Source organism: Ovis aries, chromosome 10, assembly GCF_016772045.2.
Source record: "Ovis aries strain OAR_USU_Benz2616 breed Rambouillet chromosome 10, ARS-UI_Ramb_v3.0, whole genome shotgun sequence".
NCBI classification, from domain to species: domain Eukaryota; kingdom Metazoa; phylum Chordata; class Mammalia; order Artiodactyla; family Bovidae; genus Ovis; species Ovis aries.
The window spans coordinates 28,706,897-28,724,470 of record NC_056063.1 but is presented as its reverse complement, the minus strand read 5'-3'; the positions used below and the strand labels follow the sequence as shown (position 1 = coordinate 28,724,470).

The following is a 17,574-nucleotide window of genomic DNA, read 5'->3' as shown; positions in this document are numbered from 1 at the left end:
GAATTAACTTCAACAAAGCAGTTTGATGCTCTGAATTTAAGGCCAAACTAAAGTTACATTTGATTTAATTACTTTTGATTGTGAGACTGATAAAAATTAGCAAACGTCATCTTGGAAATGTAGTTTAAAAAATATTTTGGATGCTACTGTAAGATTTTGGGGAGAAGGAAGCTTTAAATGAATATACACAATTTTATTTAATTAATACCTTAATATCATTGTAAAATAAAGTGTGATGTTCCATGTTATGATTAAATCCTATAAATTTCAGGTATGCTTAAATTTAAATGAAATACCAATTTTGAATTTCAGCAATGGCCACAATCAGAAAGTTCATATGCATATGGTGGATCTCATGAGTTCTATTATTTGTGAAGGTGATACAGTATCTCAAGAGCTTTTGGATACAGTTTTGGTAAATCTGGTACCTGCTCATAAGGTAAGTAGCAAAATATACTTGAATATATATCTAAAACCTATCAACAGTAGTGTCCAGAATTTACTTATGTTTAAAATGCAGTTTATCCTGCTTTATTCTTAGTTTTGAAGACTTTTATTGATTAATGTTAATGAACATTAATTCTGTTCAGTAAAACATAACTGTGTGGATCACAAGAAACTGGAAAATTCTGAAAGAGATGGGAATACCAGACCACCTGACCTGCCTCTTGAGAAACCTGTATGCAGGTCAGGAAGCAACAGTTAGAACTGGACATGAAGCAACAGACTGGTTCCAGATAGGATAAGGAGTACGTCAAGGCTGTATATTGTCACCCTGCTTATTTAACTTCTATGCAGAGTACATCATGAGAAGCACTGGATTGGAAGAAGCACAAGCTGGAATCAAGATTGTCGGGAGAAATATCAATAAGCTCAGATATGCAGATGACACCACCCTTATGGCAGAAAGTGAAGAAGAACTGAAGAGCCTCTTAATGAAAGTGAAAGAGGAGAGTGAAAAAGCTGGCTTAAAACTCAGCATTCAGAAAATGAAGATCATTGCATCTGGTCCCATCACTTCATGGGAAATAGATGGGAAGCAGTGGAAACAGTGGCTGACTTGATTTTTCTGGGCTCCAAAATCACTGCAGATGGTGATTGCAGTCATGAAATTAAAAGACACTTACTCCTTGGAAGGAAAGTTGTGACCAACCTAGATAGCATATTCAAAAGCAGAGACATTACATTGCCAACAAAGGTCTGTCTAGTCAAGGCTATGGTTTTTCCAGTGGTCATGTATGGACATGAGAGTTGGACTATGAAGAAAGCTGAGTGCCAAAGAATTGATGCTTTTGAGCTGTGGTCTTGGAGAAGACCTTTGAGAGTCCCTTGGACTGCAAGGAGATCCAACCAGTCCATCCTAAGGGAGATCAGTTCTGGGTGTTCATTGGAAGGACTGATGTTGAAGCTGAAATTCCAATACTTTGGCCACCTGATGTGAAGAGCTGACTTATTGAAAAAGACCCTGATGCTAGGAAAGATTGAGGGCAGGAGGAAAAGGGAACGACAGAGGATGAGATGGTTGGATGGCATCACTGACTCAATGGACATGGGTTTGGGTGGACTCTGGGAGTTGGTGATAGACAGAGAGGCCTGGTGTGCTGTGGTTCATGGGTTTGCAAAGAGTCAGACGCAATTTACTGAACTGAAAACATGAAACACTTATTAGTCATTAATTAAATGGAAAGAAGAGATAATAGATTTAGTACACATGATAAAATATCTATAATTCAGTTTTATATAGGATTATGTTTCAAGGAATATATTAATAGCTACTTAGAAATGGATTCAATCCCTGGGTTGAGAAGATCCATGGAGAAGGAAGTGGAAACTCACTCCAATATTCTTACCCGGAAATTTACAGAGAGTCTGGCAGGCTACGATCCATGGAGTCGCAAAGAGTTGGACATGACTGAGCGACTAACGCTTTCATTTTCTCTTCTTTGATTCTCTTATGTATGTTGGGAGATACATAACCAATTAGGGCCTTGGGTAAAAATAGTGATAGTATAGTTTGAAAGGAGGGGTGAAATTAAAAGAGAAGTCTTTACTAATTTGGAAAGAAGGAAATGTTGATGTCACTGTTATTTCTTGCCTGGGTAATATTAATCAAGTTGTGTGTGTATATGTGTTTGTTTTGTTCTTTGGAAATGACTAACACCCTAGTAAGCAGTGGAAATATGGTTCTGTGATTCACCAGTATAAAGGTCTTTGCAAACTTAAGACCTTTCTGGCAAAATATAATTTAAATTATAGCTATACAGCTTTCTCAGAAATATTGCCAGTGAAAAATGACCTCATAATCCAAAATTTCCAAACTGTTAAAATAGTCCCTGAATACTGAAAAATCAGGCACTAACTAAAAATTCAGATAATATATTTATAAACTAAAAATGATAAATGCCTTTAACAGAATTAAATATAACAGTTTTATGTCTTAATGCCTATGAGTTTAAGAGTTAAAAAACATGATAGCTAGACATAGAAAAGGAGAAGGTGTAAGGTTAGGGGAAAGAAAAGTATAAATTAAAAATGGTCATTGAGATAAAAATCTTTATTGGATTGTAACAGACATTTAGAGAACTAGGGTATAGATCTGAGGATATTATACAAATACAGTGAGATAAGGAAAACAAAAGATTCTAATAGGTGAAAGAGAGACTGCAAAGGTCCAGTATATCTAAAAGTGATACAGAACACCAAATAAGAATGGAAAAAGAAATGATATGCAAGTATATATTTGCTTAACATTTTCTAGAATTGATGAGAAGCATAAATTTATGAGTGAGGTAACAAAAGAGTCATGATCAGAATATAAACAAAACCCAGTGCAGACACATCCTGGAGAAATTGTAGAATGCTGAAATAGAAATAATGTGTTCATACAAAGCATCCAGAGGGGTAAAGCATAGCCCTTACAAAGAATAAACCTTAAAGTGATGTCTGACTTCTCAGTAGCAAGGACAGATGCCAGAAGATAATGGACCTATATTTCACAAAGTGCTAAGATAAAATAACTGTACACAGACACAGTTGCTATCCAGTTTGAGTGAACTTAAGACGTTAAATATACAACTTGTCAATATACCCTTCCTGAAAGAACTACTACTCTTCAAATACTTTAGAATACTGGAAATTGAAACTTGAAAGAAGTAAAATGTAAGTAGTAGTGGTGAACAACGAAATGCTCTAAGTAAGAACTGATATAAAGCAAAAACAATAGTAGTAAAAGTTGTACTTATTAAAGGGATATTAACAAAATGGTCCTAAACCACTGGATAAAAATAGCATGTAAGATTGAATGACTTAATGGAGTCAGTGAGTGATATGATCCTGGTGATGATCAGGAGGATAGAGCTGTAAAAAATTTACTTTGAACTTTAAATGAAATACTTTTGTTAAAACTTTAAGGATTACAATGCAGGGAAGAATTAAAATAAATATAAATGGACCAAATTGACTACTTCAGGTTGTCAGATTAGATTAAAAGTAATCCACCTGGTCATTGTTAATAAGAGATAACAACAAAAATAATTTCACCAAAGGTGACACTAAAAGGATGGGAAAAGTATTTGCCAAGCACATACTGACTGAAGTAGCTTGTATTGATTTTGGGTAGTATAGTCTTTACTGGGTAGAGAACGGTTTTATACAGTGATAAATTATAGTGCTAAAATGATATCTAACTTGCAATTACATAGGCTAAAAATATTAATATATAAATCATATATTGAAAAATTATAAGGAGAAACTCACAGTTTGCTGGGCCATTTTAAAAACTTCCCAGTAATTATAAATCTAATAGACCAGTGGTTCTTGAGGATTTTAAAACACAAAGCTAACAATGCTGTAGCACTCATAATTAATCTGTCAAAAGAATAAACCATAATGGAAATTACTAGATATTTAGAAATGATAATTAAAATGATACATATTGAATCCTCTGGGATTCAAGTTAAATATTGTGAATGCAACTTTATAGTTGTTTCCAGCTCAAAAAGTTATAAAAATATGGTTAGAGTGTACAAATGGTAGAAGAAAGTAAACAATGAAGAATGGAAGTTAATCAAATGGAAAATACAGTGACATTTCAGAAAAACCTAAAGTTGGTAATTTAAGTCAAATCACGTCAAATCAAAAAAAGGGAGATGGTATCAATAAACAGTTTTAGAATGAAATGAAGAACAGCAAACATTAAAAAGATCAGAAACAATTCCATGAACATTATTTTATGCTAACATATTAGGAATTGGTCAAATTTCTAGAAAATAGAACTTGCCAATTTTTTCTCAAGAGAGAAAAATTTGAATAACCTTTAACCAGTAAAAAATTTAATTGGTTTTAGAAACTGTATCCATAAAACAAACAAAGGCCTTCATGCCAAACAGCCATGACAATAATAATAGCAACAGCCACAGAACTCAAACCGAGCATAAAAGAACTTAAAACCCATCACGAGCAGATTTCTATTAATCATTTAAGTGCCATGTAATCCTGATATTTAGAAAGCTTTTTCAGATTATAAAAAGGAAGGCATGTTCTACAGTTCACATTATGAGCAGAATTAATTTTCATAGGGAAACTAGACAAAACCAAGTGCAAGAAAGGATAATTTAATTTAAAATGACAACCCATTCCAGTATTCTTGCCTGGAGAATCCTGTGGACAGAGGAGCCTGGAGGGGTGCTGTCCATAGGGTTGCACAGAGTCTGAAGTGACTTAGCCTGCATGTATGCATTGGAGAAGGAAATGGCAACCCACTCCAGTATTCTTGCCTGGAGAATTCCAGGGATAGAGGAGTCTATTGGGGTCGCACAGAGTCGGACTTGACTGAAGCGACTTAGCAGCAGCAGCAGCAGCAGCAGCATACTCATGTAAATCCAGTATAAAATAGCAATGGACAGTATCCAGAATGATACAAAGTAATATTGGTAATGAGCAAATTGACTTAATTTTAGGAATACAAAGATGGTTAATAGTAGGCTATTTGTGGAAATTAACAGAGCAAAGAGAAAAAATATCAGTAGATCAATAAAGAAAACTATTTGCTAAAATTCAGTATAACTTATGATAAAGAATATTCGCATATTTGAAATAGAAAGTAATTTCTTTAACCTTTAAGGTTGTATATGGTACTGCACTTAATGGTGAAATGATGAGGCATTCTCTTTGAAGTTAGGGATATTATAAAAATGTCACTTCTACTCAGGAAAGAGACAAGTATGCTGTTTCTAATCGACATTAACTGGAGGTCCTAAGTTAGTGGAATAAAACAATACAAACCAAAGATAAAAAACGATTAGAAATAAGAAACAAAACTGAAATTACTTGCAGATGTTCTGACTGCTTGTACAGAAAAAAAAATATACGAATTAGTTTCTAGAACAAGTAAGAAAATTCTGAAGTTGCTAGGTATAAGATCAATATATAAAAATCTGTTAGTGTAATCTGGAAAAAAATTTTATTTGTAGCTTTTAACAAAAACTTGAGCTACTTAGAAATTTAATAACTGTACATGACCTTAGTGTTGAAAATTATTGCAGTTGATGGAAAAGTATAAAAGAACCCTTCAATATGTTGCATGATTTGTTATGTTTATGTGATGGGAAACTCAGTATCATAATAATGTCATTCCTCTGCATACTAATAGATAACCCAATCAAAATAGATACTGTGAATGTGTGTGTATGTTAGCATGTGTTTTTAGTTGGACAAATTGGTTTTTGAAAAAGAGTAAGAAAGCGGGGACTTACCTTAACCTGATGTTAAGACATTGCTTCCATATGTCTCTTTGACTGTAAAATCAGGCAGTAGTAGTAATACACCAAGGGACATATGGAAGTAATGGATACCTTACAAATAGATACATAGTTGTATAGAAACTTGAGAGTGTGGATATTACAAGGAAGTCTCTGGAGGGAATAATGGACTTGAATGTCCATGTGGAAAATAATACAAGATTCTTATTTTACATCATGCATAAAAATAAAGTACAGGTAGAATCCAGATCTAAATATGAAAAGCCAGTGTTTAAAGTTTTATTCAAAAATATAAAACAACATTAACATCAGTGTAGAAAGAATTTTAAAAATGTAGAGAGAACACAAGCCAAGTAGTGGAGAGAGCACAAGCCAAATAGGAAAAGATTGATATATCTGGTTATATTAAAATGAAAACTTCTGTGTCCTAAGGCACCATAAGCATTGTAAAAATGTTAACTATAAGATATGTTGTGCATATAATTGACAGATATTTAGTGGATAGAATTTATAGAGAAACTTAACAAATAAGAATAAGGCAAAAACAGCTCATTTGAAAAATGATAAAGGTAGTATTTATAGAAAATTATTTCTTACATGTGCAAGAGCCATGTACAAGACAATTTCATGTCTATGAATAGGAGAATGAGTAAATAAGCTGTAGTATGCTATAATGGGCTTCCCTGGTGGTTCAGACGGTGAAGAGTCCACCTGCAGTGCAGGAAAACCAGGTTCAATCCCTGGGTCAAGAAGATCCCCCTGGAGAAGGAAATGGCGACCCACTGCAGTGTTCTTCCCTTGGAAATCCAATTAGAGGACCCTGGCGGGCTGCAGTCCATGGTGTTCCAAAGACTCAGACATGGCTTAGCGACTAAGCATGTACATATTATGTATTAAAATACTAAACAGGGATCTTAAGATCTACCAGACTACTTAGTCTTCAGAGAAAAGTGTCTTTGCTGTGCTGTCTCCCTTTTATTCAAATTGAATTTTAGAGTTTTCTTATTCATTTATATACTTAAGAGTAGCTTTGTGAATGCAGGTAACATTTCCTTTTTCATATTTAGTGGTGTATAATATAGGTATTTTTTCCCCTCCCCCCTCAGAATTTAAACAAGCAAGCATACGATTTGGCAAAGGCTTTACTGAAGAGGACAGCTCAAGCTATTGAACCATATATTACGAATGTAAGTGTTCTTTGTCCAATTGGTTGTCAGAAAGATTAGCCAAAATTTTAAAGACTGCTCTAAGCAGAGTTTTGGCAAGTAGTACATACTTTAAGATTTTTATTGTTTTAATCATTAAGTGTATTTTCTTTCTCATTTAAAATTATTACTGGTTAATATTTTCTAGATTACCTCTATCTTTTGTTCATTTCCTTCTTTCAAATTACGTAGTAACTAAAACAGTTTTTATTTTGGTTAGCAAACTACACTGTTTTTATTGTTGGAAATTGAGTTAAATGTAATTAGATAAATCATATGGAACTTTTCATTATTCAGAGAAGTTGCTTACAGCTTTTTGGAAATTAAATTGATTTGTACAACAAGAAGATATGAACTAATATCAAGACGTAAAAATTGAAGGCAAGTATGAATGACAGCAATGTGGTGCAAGTTGCCTATCTTACTCTCCTTGGGATAGATTCCATATAAATCTGCCTTTTCTGAGAATGGGAAAGAATTGCACTGAAAAAGCCCTTTCATTATCATCTCAGGTCTACTTATTTAAGATTGACCATCTTTATTTTCAGGAGAAATGTATTCTGTCTGCTAGGTTCTTGGATAGAAGCTTGTTGAGGTTTTATTTCACCCCCGAAGTTCTGGTGAGCTGCACAACTCTAGATGGCACCATTCACATTGTGTTCCATGTGAATTGTTCCATCCAGTGGAACAAATCCAGAACACAGTCTTGATATTGGCGTCTGGAGTTGTGTAGCAGGTCTGTCTCCACTCTGCTTTCCACTTTTATCCACATCTGAAAATGTAAAGGATGTAAATCTGTCTTCTTGGAAAAATTTAAGAAGGAAAATCTTTTGTAATTATGTATTTAATTTTCTAGAAGTTTATTGAAGGAGACTTTTTCTTGAAGTATACAAAATTTAATTTGGTATATAAAAATATATCATGGAAATGGAACAATACCTTGGTAAATTCCAGTCTTTGTTGCAGGCTTATTGCTTAAATAATTGTAAGCACATGATGATTTGGAAAAATGTATTTGATTTATAAAGAAACTGTTTTGGAGAGTGAACTTTGAGAAACTGGAGACTTGAATTATATAATCTGTCTTAATAGCTCCAGTAAGATTTCCAGGGAATTCTTAAATATTGATTTCTGCAAGTTTTGTGAGTGTTGTGTATTGGCTGGAGTAAATTGCTTAGATTGAGTGGATTGAGTTCTTTTTGTACGACATGATGGCACTTGAAATCTGTAGAGCCACATTTAAGCATTCTGTTATTAAGTACCCCTTCCCTATTTCTTTGCTTCAAGTGCCTGTGAATGATTGTCTCCATGGATATTAGATACACTAGGTGAGCTCCTCCTGGTGGTCATTTATTTAAGCTGATACTGCCAAGCCAGTTTTTTTAGGGGAACACTTACTTTTTCTGATACAAAAATAAGAAAATAACACTGTACTATGTTGGTATGTTTTCTAGGATTGGGAAAATAAATGTTTGGGTAATTAAAAAAATTTGGAATAGAATGAGGTGATTGGGTTCATTATACTGTTCTCTCAACATCTGTATGTCTGAAAATATTTATGATAAAAGCTAAAAGAAAGATAAAAACACTTCTGATAATCCCAGATATATCAAGGTAAAAACATTTCCCTGTCACTTACACGTTATGTTTCCTGCTCTTAGTTCTTGCTACAGATAATAGACAGCGCACTCCATACTTGTCTTTATCAGAAGCTGGGGATGGGGGCAGGAGATGCAGGATGAGTAGAATGGTCTGAGCATACCTTCAGTTCCATATTTATTCCAAGTACTCTGTCATTATTTTCTTCTCTCTCCCTGTTTTCCTTTTTTTCTTGTTCCCCTGCTTTATTTGAGAGTTAGCTAATAAGTCATTAAGAATTGCTTTTTTTCCCTTCTCCTGTTCGCCCTTCTAAATCTCCTTAACTTTTCTACTGTAAATCTATACAATTACATGTAAAATACTTTCTGGTGAGCTTACTTGTCTTGTGGGGTTTTAGTACAGTGTAAAAATCATTCTCAGTCTTTTTGGACTTATGCATGTGAAGCCATTGTTCATTTATCTTCCTAGTAGAGAACTAACAAGCAAAAATAAAGGTAGGCTATCAAGGTAATATAACCCCACATCTGTGTCGTCTTTACTTGTATCTTTTTTCACTCTCATGCATGTAGACACATTGAAGTTTTTTTTTTTTAATAGATAGTGATGTTTTTATATATAGAACTTAAGTCACTTTGGTGTTAGGAGTTATTTTTTAAAATAGAATTTGTAATTTGACAACTCACAAAACTACAAAGTACATATATGTATTTAAAAGGTACAACAGTATCAAAAACAGAAAGTACATAGTGACAATTCAAAAAATTCCCTATATGGATCACTTCTTGGTAATATTATTTTTTACCAGATCTTTTTAATTGCAGGTTTTAGGAGATGGCACAAAATTATTTTGTTGCATTGAAACAATGTGGTGTTTGTCTTGATACAGTTAAAATTTGGTTAAATTGCTTAATCTCACTTGGTGGCAGTTATTTTATAACTAAAGTTGATCATCTAAATTTAAGGTAGAATTTCTTACCAGTGTTTAACTTATTCCTCCTCCTTTCATCAGGAGGCAGTTGTTATTTAATGTTACGTGAAAATTAGTTACCGTTTGTAACAGAAGGACTCATGTTTTTTAGAGGGAGATACTTCAGTCAAATATGTATTTGCTTCTTCAGCTGAAGTATACACCCTCAGGAAGTTGTTTTACTTATAGTTGTATCATAGTACCTGTTACACATCATTCATTCATTTAAACTGAATTTAAACTATCAGGCACTGTACTAGGCTTTTGTTATGCAATGAAGACTGGAGATTGGTAAGTGTCAAATAAATGTTTTTGATGAAATTTGTAAGAAGTTAAACCAGGCAATGTTTTTTTCCCCCTCTTCCATTTTCATATGAGCTTTCTCAGACTGATAGAAATTTTCCCTACACTGATGATTTGAGCACGAAGGTGGCCAGATTGGAAAGAATTATCTTTTGTTAAGGAAAGCTATATTTATTTTTAAACAGGAGAAAGTTTTTGAATGGGAAAAAAAAGCCATTTTATCTTCAACTTGAATGAGAATTTAATCTTTGATGTCTTGAACTTCTTTCACACAAAATTGATGAACATCACAGACAAACAACTTATTTTTAAAACCAATAACTAATAGTAGAATAGAATTTTTAATTTTCTTCCCTCATGGTTAGGTAGTTTGTACAGGTTCATAAGTCTAAAGAACTTCATTTAAAAAACAACCCAAGAACTAAAGACCAGCAGAGAAGACGTTGAAATGTGAAGTCTTTGACTGTACTTTCCAGATAGAAAACCTCATTAAGCCAAGTTGTATGTTAATTGTCACAGAAAGAAGAGATCAGAGCAGCTTGTATGATGTAGAGAATCCTTAGTGCCTTTTTCAAGGAGATAATATGTAGGATATTCTGTGGGTTAATTTTTTTTACATATTTGGAAGACTTTAAATAGATAGGAACTTGATCATTACGCCATGGGTTTTTTACCATTTTCAGTAGTAATGTGATAAGTGTTTTGAGTGTAGAAGGTAGTGCTGGCTGCTATAGAAGAAATATGTTCACATTTGGATTTTCTTTTGTTTGTGTGTGCTTTTAATTGGACTTTAATTAGTGCTATAAACCTTTGTGTGTGTGTGTGTGTATATACACATTGTTTATCAGAATATAAAAGAAGATAAAAAGTATCAGAGGTTTTACATTGTAAATATAAAATTACATATTTTAAAAGTGGCGTTGGCTCCTACTATGAAGGTGTAAGGCTTTGACTTCCATGCTGTTCTCTCCCATACTGCTGTGGTGAACAAAGTGTGATCCCTTGCCCTTAAGAAATTTATCTAGTAGAGAAACTAAGATGTGTATGCAAATAACTGTGATACAGAGTAAAATATGGTAAGTACCATAATGGGGAATAAAATGTGTTTGGTAGGTAGGATGTTTATTGATATGCTAATTGATAAATCAATAGAAATTTCTTTTACTATGTATGAGATGAATTCCATGTTTTATCTTTTTTGGTAACCTGTAGTGGTTTCCCACCTGTTAGAAAACATTTTGATATGCCTGTTTTGACTTTGTATAGAATATTAATGGATTTAATGAAATAATCAAATTTCAGAAAATTCACTTTATCTGTGGTACTTTTATTAATAAATTATTTTTCTCAAAAGTTTTTTAATCAGGTTCTGATGCTTGGGAAAACATCTATCAGCGATTTGTCAGAGCATGTCTTTGACTTAATTTTGGAGCTCTATAATATTGATAGTCATTTGCTGCTCTCAGTTTTACCCCAGCTTGAATTTAAATTAAAGGTAACTATTCTAAAAACATGGTTTTATCAACTAGATTAGCAAGAACCATTATTTGTGGCTTTTTAATACTTCAGTGGTTTTAACTGAATGTTTTAAGTGTGATGGTGTATCACTGTTATTTATTTACATGTTTGTGCCTTGCCTGTTTGTGTCTTGCTAGTGGCTGACGTGGTGCCTAGCAGATTGAATCTGCTTATAATTAATGATTAGCAGGATGAATGTTTTCCAGGTGATGTTTTCTGGGTTGTGACTTTTTTTGTTTCTAAGGCATAGTTTATAGTGGTTCCCCAGACCCTTTGATTGTGCCATAAAAATGGTTTAGAGTCTGTTATCCACATAGGGTGAAATATTTTCCTTTATGAGCGTTATCTTTGCTTACCTAGCCTGTATCAAAAGTGCCTTTGCTTTTCAGATGACTTTCTAGAATCTATTGATAATGTCCTTATTGCCTCAGCATTAAATTATGCCATCAAATTCAGTTTCATTTGCAGGTTTGGGGCATATTTTTCTCTTTCAGATTGTTACATAAAGATTAAATAAATCTGGTTATAATTAATACACTTTGATGAACCACACTCTACCACCCAGAAAAGTTGTTAGATGATTTATGTGTTGTGTTTCTTGTTTCTAAAATTTTGAATTTGTCTCTTTGAAAGCTACAGAATAATGTGTTGATAGTGTAGTTACCCCCAAAATGCAGCGAATAATTATTCTCATTTTATTCTGGGTATCTTTTGGATGTATTTGCCAACTGAGCCATTTGATTCACTGGCCTTCCTCTGCCCGCTCTTTTCATATCACTAATTTTGATGAGGCAGAAGGCAGTCACACCTTTAATTATTTGTTGGCCTGATTTCATCTAAGAAAAATATTAAATACTATAAGAAATAAAAGAAGAAATTAGCATTGCCGCTTCTAGCAAATTTAACATCCATTATGGGAGGAAGAGGAAAAATCCATATCTAATAAGAGGCTGGATATTATAAGTATCATAAAAGATACAAACAGCATACAATTAAAGCAGAGGGAATAGCATGCAGAAACACGGAGAGATAGGAAGGTGCTGAGTGAATCTGCAGAACACGAAGAGTTACAGTTTTGTGGTTACATAAGTCAGTTTAAATCATCCCTGTCTGCCCATTAGAATCTTTACCTGTGGAGCCTTAACAGACAGACAGATTGACTTAAATCAGAATTTCAGGCAGTGGAGTTCAGAGATGAGTTTTTGGTTAGCTGTTTTTATTTTTAAAAGCTTTGCAGGTCATTCTAATGTTCAGTCAGGTTTGAAATGGACTCTTTTGGAGGAATAGCAAAAGAAATAATAAAGAGGAGTCAGGTCATATGGTCTTTAAATGCTTGGTTTTGGCATTGGTTTAAAAATTTAAAAGAAATCTGTACAGTGCTGCCTAAGTAACTTGATTATTAGCGCTTTGTAACAGTCTCACATTTTGTGTTCAAGTCTAGCATTGTGGCTGGCTCATTCATTTAAGTGTTGTCATGTATTAGAGGCACCAAAATCAATAATGAAGCTTGAGTTCTTATCTGCAGAGTACTTGTGTTGTATGTATAACAGAGACTTTAGTTTTCTTATCTGTGAGGCTTCATCACATTGTTAAACTCCATTAGGAATCTGCTGTATGTAGATGAACTGACTCTTGTATTGGGAGATTTAGTGCGTATTTATTTCTACAAAGAGCTTAAACAGTCATACATAATTCTCTCTCTACTGTAGGCTTGGGCTCTGTCAATGTCTGTTCTTAAAAACCACAAATAGTTTTTCTAGGGTCCCAAGTTGGTTTGATGTGAATTAGTTTTTGATTTTGAATGGAAACAAGCCTCAATTGTAGGCCAAGCCATTAAGTTTTAATCAAACTTTGGGATGAATTTTCATGTACAGGAGTACTTCTTTAATGTACTTTGAGATGATTAGAGCATTGAAGATAACATTTAATTTTGTGAAAAATATATTGAACATTTTTTATGTATAATTTTTCAACTGAAATTCATAGAAAGTTTTCAAGGTTTTTAAAGGTAAATCATGGGAAAAATTATTCTGAGTATATCTACCGCATGGTTTTAAAGCTGTGGTTGTGTTTTGTTTTAGAGCAATGATAATGAGGAACGTCTTCAAGTTGTTAAACTACTGGCAAAAATGTTTGGGGCAAAGGATTCAGAATTGGCTTCTCAAAACAAACCACTTTGGCAGTGTTACTTGGGCAGGTACATGATTATGGTGTCCTATTTTAAAGTAATATGTGTTTATGTCTACTTATTAATTTAAAACAACATCCACATTTGGGATTTTTTCATAGATGAAGGATTTTGTATTTTGAAATTTTTGATGCTGATAGTGATTAGCCATATTTACATATTCCCCTTGTCTTCAGAAATACTTTTTTTAGCAATTTTTAAAAGATAATATATTTAAATAGCTATCTTACAGAGTATTATAATCATGAAGTTGAAGTGTGTTATTACATAGCAATGATTCATTCCGACTGCAAATACATCATTGTGAGATATAGCCGCTCCACAAAAATTATATTTAGTTATATTATTTGGAGATTTGTAAGGATAAGAGTATCCATAGAATGGGTAAATAAATGATTATGTATGTTTCTCCTACTAACCTCCTTTCTGCATTTCTTATGATAAAGAAGAATTGATAATCTGGGCTTTCTTGTATGCTTTTAAATGATCCATAAACCTTGTGAAATTGGTTGCAAAATTTGAATATGTTTGTGTGTTTTTTCTGTGTGAGGAATTTATTACTTTTCTAAAGATGTCCCTGATCTTGAATATATTAAAACCACTTCTCAGTATCTTGGCTGAAACCTACTTTGACCTTGAGGATAGAGGAGGATTTCTCCCCCCACCCCCCCGCCCCGCTTTTTATTATGCTTATAACAAATAATGCAGTTAAGTCATAAATAAGTAAATAAGATTGAATCTTATTTTGTTTTCTTTGTGTTGAGATATTTGCATTGTTACTGCCACTTTTCTTTCTATTTCACTACCAGAGCCATCAGTGATTATAATACAGTTAATCTCTTCTGGACTTGTTTTTTCTAATTTGTTAAATGAAGAGATAAGCCTTTATACATTAAGCACTAAATTTTTACTCTGATTTCTTATTTCTTATGTAGCTCAATAATAATATTTAACGAGGTGTGTTAAACTGATAAATCTTAGCCCATTGTCATTTTGAATTTGATTTCTAGACTTTTTCACCTTAAATACAATAAGCAAGAGGGCCCAATATTTTATGTTTAATTAAATTATGCAACTACTAATAAAAGTCAAAATGTATTTTATTCAAACAAAAAATGTGTTCAAAACAAAAAATATAATTTTACATAAAGACATTTAATATATCTTTAAATCAGGACTTGGGTTCACCAGACCACTGTAGAATTTTTGGAGAAAAAATTCTAATTTAAATTTGTTACCTTTTTACTACATTGTAGTTTTTCCTTGTATTGTTAATGGCATAAACAATCATATTATTACCCATTTTAAGGAGCTAGAGTATTTATTTAAAGATGTCTTTTAGTGGTTATATGGTACATGCTTAGTTGAGAAGGTACAGACATAGATTGAGTACTTAGATTCAAATTACTCAGGAAACCATGAGACTAAAGACTAGATTTTATGTAACTTTTTTTGGGTGCACTTCATGAAGCAGTTTTTTTCCCCTAATATTAAGCTTTTATGAGTAACTTGTTGATCATTCAGTAGACTGCTATTTGTCTTTTTGTTGCTAAATTGTGTCTCTTACAGTATTAGGTGGTATAAGATCGGGAAACTTTTTGATCTTTGAGAATTAAGACATGCGAAAATGTTGAATGGAAAATCTTGTTCTTGTTACTCAATATATATATTTTTAATCTCTGTTTTGTACTTCATAATGAATTTAGGTATATTATAGGCTTTGAACACTGGTGGTTTAGATAACTAGACTGTATGTTTCCTGATGGAGGAACATGATACTGTATCAGGTCTTGCTTTAAAAAAATGAACCTGAATATGATCAAATCTGTAGACCTGATTACTAATTTGCAGGATTTAGGAGAGAGGGGAACCTGGTAGCTGACATCAGAATGGTAGGATTAAGCACAGTCTAAACTGTGGAAAACCACTACACACATAAGCACAAAACAATTGGTTCACCAGGTTATATGGGAGAAGAAAAAGAGAGGGGAAGTATAAAAGGTAAAGATAGTTAAATAACATATTGGCCAAAAAGTTTTAACTTTCCAGAGATGCATACTGAGATACCTACATTTTTATGTAAAGATTTGATTGATGTTAGTGTAAATAATTATGATGGTTAACTATAATAGATAGGAGTAATTATTGGCACAATTTTAAAGTCATAAAATAATACAGGGTTTAGTACAAGATCTGTGAAACATTTGTAAATGTTCTATATTTAAGAAAGAATAATTTGAGGAAGAGTTCTTATTTCAGTATGAGATTTAATAATGTATCCATGAACTGTGTATATACTTAACACTTGCATAAGCATATATATGTTAAAGTATAATATTTATAGGAAAAATTTTGTCATTCCAGTTATTTTTGAGCCAAATGTGTATTGTTTAAACATGCTCCTTAAAAGTACATAGTTCTCACAGGAGATTGACCTAGTTTAATATAAAGGTTCCATAGCATTTGTACGTGCATAGTATACAAATCTTTGTTACAATACTATGGTTGTGCTTTGAATTATGCTGTATAAATTATTTTTTCTTTTAATTAGAGAAATAAATATAAATCAAGTGCAGATTAAACACGTCTGTTTCTCTTATACTAAAGATTACTCTGTGCTTTTGTATTTTTTCAGGTTTAATGATATCCATGTACCCATCCGCCTGGAATGTGTGAAATTTGCTAGCCATTGTCTCATGAACCATCCTGATTTAGCAAAGGACTTAACAGGTACTGTATACCCATAATGGCAAATATTCCTTGGTGCTCTTTGGGAAAAAAAAAAAAGATAGGCTTTATATATAGCACAAAAACCTTCTGTTTTGTCCTTTTTTTGTGATTTTAGTGGGTGGAATCTTCAAATTCACCATCATGGTAGTTACTCTCTGAAGCTAGAATTTTACCTCCTAGTACAGTGGAGGCTACAATCACGTACATAAAAAGTAGTGTTATCAGAGGCAGTGTTGGTTTCTTAATTTAAGAGTAATTTATTTCAGGCATTCGGATTTGAATAGGTCTTGACTTTGAATACATTATGAGACTTCAGTGGTCTTTAATATTTTGAAAACTTACATGAGAGTCATCAATATATAAACTAACCATGCTTAATGGAGATAACTTTCTTGAAATCTGTAAATTCATAAGATATTTCATTTTTTATAGTAATGTGAATATTACATATCTGACTGTTGCCAGATATGAAATTATGAAATAGTTCAGAAAATATAGATGAATATAGCAGCCACTGTCTTCCTCGGAAATGTTAGCATTTTGCTGTATTAGTTTAGGAGATTAAAAAAGAAAAAGAAAATACATTGTAGATACAGTTGAAACACTTTTCACAAGGGATTCTCTTTCCTGCTTAGAGTAACTTCTCTAAAATTTGGTCTACAACGTGTTCATGGTTTTCTATCTATGTTCCATGTGTACATATCTATAAATTATATGTAGTATTCTTAAAGTGATTTAAACATTTTATTGAAAATATATATTGAATTTAACATAGTTGAACTTATTCCTATGATCTTATTTTGTGTTTTCTATTTTACACGCCTATTCTTTGCTTCTCTTATTTCTATTTTTCCTCTCATCTGCTCAGTGTATTTTCTTCTCATTTTTCCATTTTTATCCCCATGGGCCTGAAAGTTAATTCTTCTTCATGCTTTCACCGCATAGTTGACTAATTAAGTCTAAAGTTAATCAGAATACTAGCTTCTTTCTGAGCAATCAAGGACCCTTGAATACTTCAACTCTGAGCAGTCTCTTTCCCAACTTTCATATTATTGCTTATTATTATTGGGTTGGCCTTCAGGTTTTTAATTTAAAAATAAAACACACACTTTGCATTTTTACCAAAAACTTTAGTAAACTTTATATTCACTGTGAACTTTTTTAAACTTCATATTCACTGTTTCATTTCCCAACCTTCTACCATTTTTCAGGCAACTTCATAATTTCATCTTCTCAAAACTTTTTTATCTTTCTGAGCAAAGAACTGTTTCAGGTGCCTTTTACAGTCTTCCACAGAATTGAACT

The 17,574-nt window shown here is 32.7% G+C and overlaps 1 protein-coding gene across 8 annotated transcripts in view; it reads left to right on the top strand.

The window, feature by feature from the left end:
- Window positions 1-17,574, top strand: part of PDS5B (PDS5 cohesin associated factor B) — a 178,522-nt gene that overhangs the window by 66,353 nt on the left and 94,595 nt on the right. For all 8 annotated transcript variants that reach the window (XR_009595232.1, XM_027973013.3, XM_015098135.4 and 5 more), the window contains exons 6-10: window positions 313-439; window positions 6,866-6,946; window positions 11,188-11,328; window positions 13,433-13,548; window positions 16,175-16,269. Coding sequence is in view for 7 of the 8 variants with exons in the window: in XM_027973013.3 (XP_027828814.1) it covers window positions 313-439; window positions 6,866-6,946; window positions 11,188-11,328; window positions 13,433-13,548; window positions 16,175-16,269 (560 nt within the window). In the remaining variant the exon portion in view is untranslated. The remainder of the gene's footprint in view (window positions 1-312; window positions 440-6,865; window positions 6,947-11,187; window positions 11,329-13,432; window positions 13,549-16,174; window positions 16,270-17,574) is intronic.